The 10,430-nt window shown below is 36.2% G+C and overlaps 1 protein-coding gene across 1 annotated transcript; it reads right to left on the reverse strand.

The window, feature by feature from the left end:
• Positions 1–204: 204 nt before the first annotated feature.
• On the reverse strand, positions 205–5,930 carry LOC110095797 (ELMO domain-containing protein A). The gene is made up of 9 exons (XM_020821485.2): positions 5,720–5,930; positions 4,596–4,705; positions 4,146–4,214; positions 2,231–2,346; positions 2,076–2,130; positions 1,194–1,314; positions 1,060–1,107; positions 869–963; positions 205–780 (listed from the first exon to the last, which is right to left on the reverse strand). The coding sequence occupies exons 1-9, from the start codon at positions 5,811–5,813 to the stop codon at positions 682–684; spliced, it is 807 nt and encodes a 268-aa protein (XP_020677144.1). The 5' UTR covers positions 5,814–5,930; the 3' UTR covers positions 205–681.
• Between the last annotated feature and the right edge of the window lie 4,500 nt (positions 5,931–10,430).

A 10,430-nucleotide genomic window follows, 5' to 3' on the forward strand; every position in this document is an offset into this window, starting at 1 on the left:
GCATTCACTTTATATGTTCATAGAAATAACATTATATAACTTGTTACACCATTGAAATAAATCAGACGCTACAATAAAGTAGCCTCTTTCAGCATCAAAGATCCATAAGCTTTGTTGATGGCAAAGTCTTCCCTAAATCCTCAAAGCAAAGCCATCACTACAGAAAGTTTGTTGATTTTTTTATTTCTTTTACTCGTATACAGCTGAATAAGACAGATTTTGATAAACTTTCAAGGCTAATTACAAAGGCTGATTAATAGACACAACTTGAACTCATTCACTACGAAAAATTATTCTGTTTGGACACCGAACAACATCAGAGACCAATAAAAATGCACCACACCACTTTTTTACTGTACTGCAGCTCAGTACTGCTCCGTACTCGGTACCGCGACATCCGGACGTAGAGCAGCGTCCGGCATCCGCACAGAATAATTTCTCGTTCATTACAGACTGGCTGGTTAGCTACATAGTGACACGCAAAACCAGCTGAGAAAGAAGATAAATAATTGACAAGTAGAAAGCAAAGCCTTGTGCGTCGAAGTTCTACAACTCGATCTACGCTGCTAGCCAAAATTTTCATAAACTCACAAGAATATTTAGAGAAGAAAAATATTAGTAGAAAGGCGGGGTAGATCACTATGTACATATTTCATCATGGCTATGGTAGACTCGTGGTTCTTACAAGAGAAGGCTATATGATGGCATGTCTTCTATCCGCACAACATCATCAAATAGAAGCTCCCTCTCCAACCGAGTTCGGGTTGATCTCAGAACTTCCTATAATGCAAATTTAACAAACAAATTATAGACCTGTTAGAGTAATAGGAAAGTGTGAAGCAGATAAGGATGAAAAATATCAAGTTACATTGAATTCCATGTAGGAGGCCTTCTTTTCCAGCCATTGCTTGTCCATGATCATGAAAGCCACACAGTATAACAGGTCGAAAGCCCGGTCATCCCCTGAAAGCTAAAAGCGTAAGGAGCTGGTATTTGCATAATACGCTGGTAGTATGAACGCCATGTTGAACAGTTTACATTATACAGAAGCCATTCTACCTGCTAACATTTGGAGAAGAACAGTTTTGATAAATGTCCTAGGCTTGGCTGCAGATTTTTTTGGAATCAGTTAGTAACTCATGAAGCTGGAGTCATCTTGTAGAAGCATTGATCATTCAAAATCAAAATCTTACAGGAATCCAAATCGAGCATTTGCTTGATCATAAATGTTATGTTGACACCAGCAACTGCAAAAGGGTACTCCCAAGCAGCTCGCTTTCCACCTTGCTTATTCAGCAAACTCTGAAAGGGCACCTGAAACAATATATTCTGAAACATATCAATTTACATTTCTCTAGAAGAGTTAGTTATAATTGGTGAGACCAGAATAGTAAAATAGGTCTTAAATCAATATTAAGACATTGTCCTAGCCATGATTTTTAGAGGGGTGTTTGGGGTTTAAGTTGGGGAAGCCCAACTTCTTCGTAAGCTTAGCATGTTTTAAGCCTATCTTTTCCCCTTATAAGTTGGGAAAAGCCGGACAAAATTTTTTTTTTGGAACATTTAAGCCTTAAAAAACACACACACAACGCATACACAAAGACTCGAACCCACGACATCTTACTTGGAAGCCTAAGCTCTCAACCAACAGGCTAAGATGAGTTGTGTGCCGGACAAATTTTAAGCTTGTGCCGAAGCACGCTAGGTATAGTATATATTCAGTCTCCTTTGACCCCTAGTTTAGATATAATGTAAGTTGAGGGGAGACAGATTGAAATCTTGAGCAATTATTCATAAGCACCCTAAATTTTGCATGGTTGCCTAAAAGAAAATGTAAGAACTACTTCAATACTCTGAGCTCAAATTTCAAGCAAAAGTTAGCTGCTTATCAACTCTAGCATGCAGGTAAGATATAAGCCCATTTAACACTTAACAATTTGAAAATATCGCACGAAGCAAGTCAAGTTTGAGCTTCAGATATCTAAAAAAAACTGGATAATGAAGGAAGAATCAAAGACAAATGACTTGCTACAAGTAAAATGAGACTAGGAAGAGAAATGACATGAGTTTCTTACAGTAAATGATTTAGCAAAGAAGAGAAGGTTCTCCAAAGAAATGAATCCAGCTCCCCTGTTCATAACACACCCTTTTGTTATCAGCCAACGGGTGCATTAAACAAAATCACCAATTACTGAGTAGAAAATTGTAAGGAGTTTACACTTTTGTCTACCTGAAGTCAGTTGATGGGTCCTTACCCTGCCAACCCATTTGCTTCCACTGCTCTGAGATCAATCCGATGAGTTCTGTATCTGGATACGCAGCATTCCAAAGAGCTCTTAATGTTTCCTATAAGAAACGGTAAGTTTATTAGATTTTGGCGCAACAGAGGATGAAGTTTTGCATATGACTACAGCTGAAGTACATAACTAAGTTCATGACAAATTTGAGTTCGGCTTGTATGTTGATCCATGAAATATTACGGGCTAGCAAGTGACATCAAATCACAGCAGAGACTTGATGAATCACATTTAAACAGCAAGTTTGAAAATCTGATGGATTTGCATACCTTTGTAGCCAAAGAAATATAATAAATACTGATAACTAATATAGAGTATATAAACTCTTATTTGATGGAATTATTTTTACATGCTAAGTTCTCAAAGTGTGAGTTTTGGTTGAGGAGCTTTTCATTTCTGGGGCATGCAGTGAGCGGTGTAGGTATTTTAGTAGATCTCCAGAAGATTCAGATTGCTTTTGATATGTCAATGCCTACTACAGTTTAAGAGGTTCGTAGTTTCTTTGCATGTCGGTTTTTTATTTCTCTTGGATACGACTGGAGGCATGTGAGGGTACATTAAAAAATATTTTCTACTTAAATCAATTATAATTTTTAAGCTAACATAGAAACTCTAACAATCTAAGAAGTAAGCTAGTGACCACCGAGAGGCTGCATAACAACTGTTAATGAAGTGGTGACAATCATGCCCCTTCTTAATCATGTTTTGAACGGGACTTATACAGGGTAAATTTGTAAAAAAAAAAAAAAAAAAACTCCAGCCACGTCATTTGGTGAATTCTTTAGGAGACCTCTTAATAATAATAACAATATTCCTCCATATTAGAAAGACAGCAATGTTATTAAAATTACATTATTATTTGTTGATTCATTCAATCTTATTTATCTTAAAGTAATATTATCTTGTAAGATCAACAAGTATTCTAATCTTTTGCTTTTATTTCCATTTATTTTAACCACTAGTTGGCCTCAAATGTTATTTATGAAATATCAGTAAAAAAAAACAATATATACTTATCAAATGTCAATTAAACAAACAAACAACCCCTAAGGCCAAATCTTTGCTAATACATTTCACAGAAGGGTTAAGGTAGCTATAATGGCCTCATTTATATAATATATCTAGAACCTTATGGAGTACGTGTAGCTCTAAATTGACCCAAGAGCTTCAAACAAAGTTCCCAGTGCTTTAACGAAGGAAAACAAAAAGCCCCCTTCAACAAAGACTTAGCTGGCTTTCATTAATAAGCTGAAAAACAGTGGAATTTGTCCAAGAAAGTAGCATTCAAGGTCCACTCACACCAGGCATGAAAAGTTTGAAAGAGAAATTGACAGGTGAGCTGGAATATGTACTGGGCTTTAAAACAAGAAAAGCAACTAATTTAGATTTCGTTTGAGACAACTTTCTTACTATTTTTTAAAATATCTTTTTAGTACAAATTTTTTAGAACTCAAAAAATTTTGTATTAAAAAGCAATAAAAAAACTGCCCCAAACAAAACCTTAATCAGGCATTACTGACTTTATCAATTTTAACCAATTCAAAATATGGTTTCAGCATCCTGCATCTAAGAGCAAAATATTTCCAATGAGGCAAGTGACTTTGCCGTTATATTGGTAAATAATTTACTAAAAATATTGAAATAAAAGAAACCTTTTTCTTGTTCAAATAACTAGAAGGCTTATGAGGGATTCAATGTATGCCAAGTTCGAAAAGAACAATCTTTTAATCATAAAATGTTCCAGAAATTAAGGGGAAAAATATTTCTTCTCACACATGGAATGCATTGAATCTCTCCTCATCTTGAGAAATTTTTTTTCTTAAAAGTCACATTTTTAAGAAAAATCACCTGATGATCATTCCTTGAGGGATCAAAATAGATGTTCATTCGATGCTTCAGCATTTTTAACCTTTCCACCTGCAAAATTTTTTCAATTAGTAGGTTCCATACGATTGATTTTGTAGAATTCCTACTAATGATGGAACAATAGAAAATGAAACACCAGAGCACTATAAGTCGGTTTCCTAAGTCAATAAATTATGGTACTCTGATAAAGATAAAAAATAATGGTGAAAACAACGAGTATCAGGATTCAGGAACAATGAAAAGAACAAAAATATTCAAAAGAAATCAAAGAAATAATCAAAAGGAAATTGAGAATTAGCAAAACATTATAACATGTAAAGCTTAAAGGGTATTTTACAGGAAAAGTAATTCAAAAGTATAGTAGATTCACTTAAGATAAGTGCTAGATATCTTGTTTGATATAGGTAGAGCAGCAAATCTGAAACAGTTCACCTGTAATGGCGTTAGATTTGTGAAGTCACGCTCGTAAATTCCTTTCCGTTTGATGCAGACACAAGAAAGTCCCCGTCCAATCCATCTTGGAGGGCCACCCACTATATCCTCTGTAAAAACAAAGCTCACTTAAGCGATGCACGATAAATCAAAATTTTTTTCTTAAAAATTTTCGTATCCCCTCTTTCGAAATCCTAAAACCGTGACTGATATTATTAATCCAGGAATTAACACGTTGGCCGTGGCAAAACCTGTCGATTTGCAGGAAGAAAACACACGCAAGCTCCAATAATCTTACTTCCGGATACATAAAGTGACAAAACCTATAATGAATTATTTATAAGAACTCCCAAGAACAACTTTTTATCTTTGCTCATTTCTTGGCAAAAATTTGCTTTATTGAGTTTATGTAGCTATATGTAGGATTCAGTGAATCCTGAGAGAATGGAAAACTGAATTCGTTTGAGGCTGACAATGAGATTTATTAAAACAAAGTTCTTCAAGTCCCCCCCAAAAAAAATGATGGGATTTAAGCTAAATCTTGCTAAAGGAATGCCTAAAATAGGATCTTGAAGTTGAACAACCCCTTAATCTGATTTTAATTGCCCAACAATTGTTGAAATTTTGAGAAACAGCACGAGTAATTTTTAGTCACGAGAAATTTAGCATCTTTCTACTAATAAATACTTAAAATCAAAACAAGAAGTGTATATCCAAATAAAATGAGTGAAAATAAATACTTTTTATGAGAAATTTCTTATCGGATATCCATCCGTTACAAAGCCAGGATGCTGAAAGCCAGAGATTCTCGCTCGCCTCTCCATCCTCCCAGGAAATCCACAAACAAAAAATCGCGAAATATACAGACACTAAAACCCAACCACGCTTGCCAGTTTCTCATACACCAGACATTGTAAGGAAGAAGAAAAGAAAGAACGTTGCGGGCAACAGCCAAAAAAATGGAGCTTTTAAATCCTCCAATGCCGCCCACTCAAATCGCCCGCCCAACCGAAAGAAAATCTAAGCAGGTAAACTAAAAAGTAGCAGCGGAATGTAAAGTATGCCGATTAATATGGAGAAAGGTTGAATCCAGCCTACCCTGAGAGTGGGATAAGGAAATAAACCTGAAGAAGCGAGTCCATTGGAGGATCGGGAGCTTGAGGATAGAGGAAAAGGCCGAATCGCTGCGCAGCTTCCTGGTTTTCTCCCACCTCTCATTTCTTCTGTTTTATCTTTCTCACTTCCAAGTTGGTCGCTTGCCTCTCTCGCTCTGTGTTTCGCTTGTTATAAATAATCAGAATGGAGGGAAAGCCAAACAGAGTAGCTTAACGAGCCGCAATTCGTCTGACTGTTGCGGTTTGGTGACGGGCAGGAGAATTGCAATTTGAAGACCTTTCAGGTAAAACGCTTTTGAAGCACGTGTGCTTGGGCACCTAAACATACTTTGGAATCGTTTAGGCAGATTTTTTTTTTATATTAAGGTTAACAAAAATAAATTTATATACACTTCATATACATAAAATTTGGATAAAAAATTTCTTAATTGATAATCAAAATTATCAGCCAACAAACTAGATGAAAATTTTGATGATAATATATCTAAAAATTATTAGTTCTAATTTAAAATAAATATAATATATAAGTAATTAATATCACACTTGTTGCGCCCTGAAGTATTCACGACAGTAGAAAAATATAAAGTTTAACGTCTTAGCTTTGTACGAAGATCCAGCACACAAACAGATGAAAGAGATGGTATAGCATTCATAAGAGATATCAAGATTTTTACGTGGAAAATCCCTAATAATGAGGAAAACCCACGGGGATTGCCCTAGTTTGAATGAATCCACTATTATTTGCAGTTGATTACAAATGAGGCCCTTCCTTGAGGAGAGGCATTGGCTTGATGTAACAAATATAAGTCATATAGAGTGTGTTATATGGTGAAAATATGAAGAATCATTGTTCACATATTCATTTGGTCGGAGGGATCATATTCGACGGGCGACGGAGGTCGGAAGGACTGTTGTCTGGTGATAGAGGTCAGAAGGGTCGTAGTCAGCGGGCGACGGAGGTCATAAAGTCTGTTGTCTGGCGATGGAGGTCGGAAGGACCATAGTGGGCGAGCGACAGAGGTCAGAAGGACAGTTGTCTGGCGAGAGAGCTCGGAAGGACTGTAGTCGGCGAGCGACAGAAATCGGAAGGGCCATTGTCTGGCGACATAGGTTAGAAGGACCATTATCAACATATGACAGAGGTCGGAAGGATCGTAGTCAGAAGGTGATGGTGGTCCGATATCAATTGGTGGACGTGCAAAATTCTGGTGTTAGTTGGCAGCCGGGCAAAAAAAAAACCAGCATTAATTGACGGTCAGGTAAAAGTCCGACGTCTGTTGGTAGTTAGGTAAAAGTCTGGAAACAGTTGTCAGTTGGGCAGAAGTTCGTCGTCAGGTAGAAATCCGGCGACGCGCGAAAGTCTGGCATCAGGTAGAAGTTCGATGAAGTCCGACGATAAGCATAATTCTAGTCTGGCGATTGGTAGAAGTTCGGCGTCGGGTAGAAGTCCAATGAAAGTCCGGCAACGGGTAGAAGTCCGACAAAAGGCAGAAGTCCGCCATCGGGTATCTGGCGGCGGGTGGATGTCCGTTGTCGGGTAGAAATCTGGCAAAGGGAAGAAGTTTGGCATCGGTCGATGGTCGGGAGGTGGTCGAGAAGGAGTCTGGTGGCAAGATAACTCTTCTTTCTCTTCTTTCTATTCCATTTCTTCTTCCTTGGGCTCCTTCCTTTGACTCCTTCTTCCTCCTTCCCCCCCTCGATGAAGAATGAGAGGTCTATTTATAATTTTTTAAGAGTGGCATGACCAGTATATATGAGGAAAATCAAAAATAAATTGGGAGTAGTTTGAATGGACGACCGATGTTGATCCCTTAATCATAGACCGTTTATTGCCATTTAAATGTCTTAATGATATCAGAATTCAACAATCTTGGGCTCGTTGGATTTGTCTCGTCGAGCCGCTCGATTCGATTTTAAGCATGTCACATTTGGAAACCGTTATGTAATCCAAATTATGGTTGAAACCTTCCAAATGTGTTTCAGACCTTCGATTTGGAGAATCTAGGTACGGATTGAGTTGAATTTGGTGTCGTTGGGTTTCTATTTCCGAGACGTTCAGTTTGACTATAAGTTTGTTCTAATCTGAGTTGAGATGGTATCTGATTCAATTTTTTAAGTTTTCAACTTGATTTTTGCCTGGAGATTCGTCCACGATCAAGACACTCTTTTCATGATATATCAACACTAATTTCAAAATAAATATAAAATTTTATTATAATGCATATTTTTATTATAATGTGTATGATATATATATCAACTCTTGTGTATGCATATTTTTATTTTATATATATATACAGAGTTCCGGCGTCTTCAGGCGGCAGGAAGAGCTCCGGCGGTGGTCGAGGAGGTGAGGAATCTCCTTTTCCCCTTTCTCCTCTTCTTCTTCTCTCTCTTCACTTGAGTCCCTTTGGTGTAGAATGAGGGCTCTATTTATAGTTTTTCTGGAGTGGCATAGCCCGTAAATAGGCGTGAGAGGGCGAATTGGGAGTGTTTTGAATGGACGGCCGATAATGAATCCTTTGATCATGCACCGTTCGTTGGACATTTTAAGGCCTTAATGATGTTGGAATTCGGAGATCTTGGGATCGTTGGATTCCTCTCGTCGAGCCGTTCGATTCGAGTATAAGCTCGTCAAAATCGGAGACCGTTTGGTAACTCAAATTGCGGTTTGAACCTTCCAACAGCGCTTTGAGCCCTTGATTCGGATTCATTTGGGCTCGGATTGGGTTGATCTTGGTGTTGTTGGGTTCGTATTTCCGAGACGCTCAGTTTGACTATAAGCTCGCTGAAATCGGAGTTCGGGTGCTCCCAAAATTAATTTTTGAAGTTTACAACTAGCTTTTGCCTCGAGATTCGTACCCGGTCAATCTAATTTTGTGATGACGTATCAATAATAAACATAAAATTTGTCCTCTTTTGCAATTCCTAATAACTTATTATTAACAATATAAAAATTATGACATAAATTTTATTATGTTTTTAATATATCATATTGTATAACAGAGAACTCGATATTTGAAAAAAATGATAGATCACAGTCAAATTTTTTGTATAACATTTTAATTACGGACGTGCCATATGGAAGCTTTTCATCCCTGGCCTATACCATACAAAAGTGTGCACAGCCAATAAAGACAAGTTATTTAGCATTATTAGCTTCTTTTTCTTAATCATGTGATTACTTCGAGGCTGATTTTTATTTATAAAATAAATAAAATATATGGGATAATAATCTAAATTTTATATATTTTAGATGGTACAGAAAATATTATATCATGGTTATTTTATATCGCATTACCTTTTTATTTATTCTCAAATTTTTATTTAAAAAAAAAATTAGTTAACATTCATTACTCGGAATCACGTGACTCGATTTTGATAGCGACAGTTGACGAGACATTAACACGTGACTCACGTCAAACTTGGTCACCCGACGAGACGAGGTTAGCACAGACGGGATGGCGGCAATGTCACAGGCTAGCACGGACGTGACACACGCACCATGTTCCCGGGTTAATCGGGATTGAGTTCGGGTTTCCGAGTCAATCTGAACCCGACCAGTTTGAGAAACTAGTTGATCATAACCTGGAATTTTCGTGTTGGATTCGAGTTGGATTTTTAGTTAAACTTAGAGGGGCACTAGGAGGACAAAGATCTTTAGCATGGAGAAAGGAAGAGTAGTATGTGCAGAGAAAGCTTCCAATTATATAGAACTTTCAAGATAACCTCCTCAACTTTAATGATTATAGGGATCTCTTTCAGAAGATATTTAGCAATACATAGTGTGTATTAACAAAAAAATTATATTTTTTAACATAATTTTTCTAATGCACAGCTGTGTCAAAACTCAAAAAGCTTTCAAATGAATAAATAAAATATTATGGATTCATATAAGCTTGAAAACTTAGCAATACACAACAATACCTAGCAAAATACACAGCAAAATCTAGCAAAATACATTTTTTAATATTTAATAGTACACAGTAAAATACATATAACAATACACAATAATACCCACTAATATATAACTAGGGGTGTTAATATTTGACACGATCCGAAAATCCGACTCGAACCCGACCTAAAAATTTACGTTCTTAATTTAATTAGAGTCGGACCCTGCACGAAATAATTTTTTCCTTCACGTTGGACCCCCTAACGTACCGTGCCCGGTTTACTCGCCGGCTTATTGGATTAAGCCTTGAAGGTACGGATCCCATACGCCGCACTGTAAACTTGATAGTTAACTCAAAGTTACTCTTTTGGCTATTAATTCTTCGCGTATTAATAACTTATTCTCCAGCAAACAATTAACAAATAAAACAAATAAAAGAAAAGAACATAATTTTTTTATGCATTGTTTGTTGAACTTTGGCGCAAAATATTATTTGGTAATATTATTTTATTCATATGCAATTTTATTGAAAGAGATTTTTTTTCTTAACAATAAAGTTAGAGTAAGAAATGCAAATACAGTATAGAGCTTTGGACATTATTTTTATTTTTTTCTAATAAAAAATTAAATAGGGATTTACATACATATTATTTTATATCATCCTATTTATATATCTAATATCTAAATTTTTAATACTTTATGTCTATCATATATAGACAATTTTATTATCAAATATGTAATTCATATATTTCATTCTTATTACGCATATCACCCTATAAACTTTAATATTTCATTCCTTATGCCGAATTTGATTTGTGTGTGGTAGGT

The sequence above is a fragment of the Dendrobium catenatum genome, unplaced genomic scaffold, assembly GCF_001605985.2.
Source record: "Dendrobium catenatum unplaced genomic scaffold, ASM160598v2 fragScaff_scaffold_390, whole genome shotgun sequence".
Classification (NCBI taxonomy): Eukaryota; Viridiplantae; Streptophyta; class Magnoliopsida; order Asparagales; family Orchidaceae; genus Dendrobium; species Dendrobium catenatum.

Excerpts from the sequence above, each read along its gene's own strand:
- LOC110095797 (XM_020821485.2), bottom strand. The coding sequence starts at position 5,813 with ATGAGAGGTGGGAGAAAACCAGGAAGCTGCGCAGCGATTCGGCCTTTT. Across the intron at positions 1,108-1,193 it reads AATGCTCGATTTGGATTCCT|CCAAGCCTAGGACATTTATC; the intron begins GTAAGATTTTGA and ends AAAAATCTGCAG. Across the intron at positions 964-1,059 it reads TCTTCTCCAAATGTTAGCAG|GGGATGACCGGGCTTTCGAC; the intron begins GTAGAATGGCTT and ends TTTAGCTTTCAG.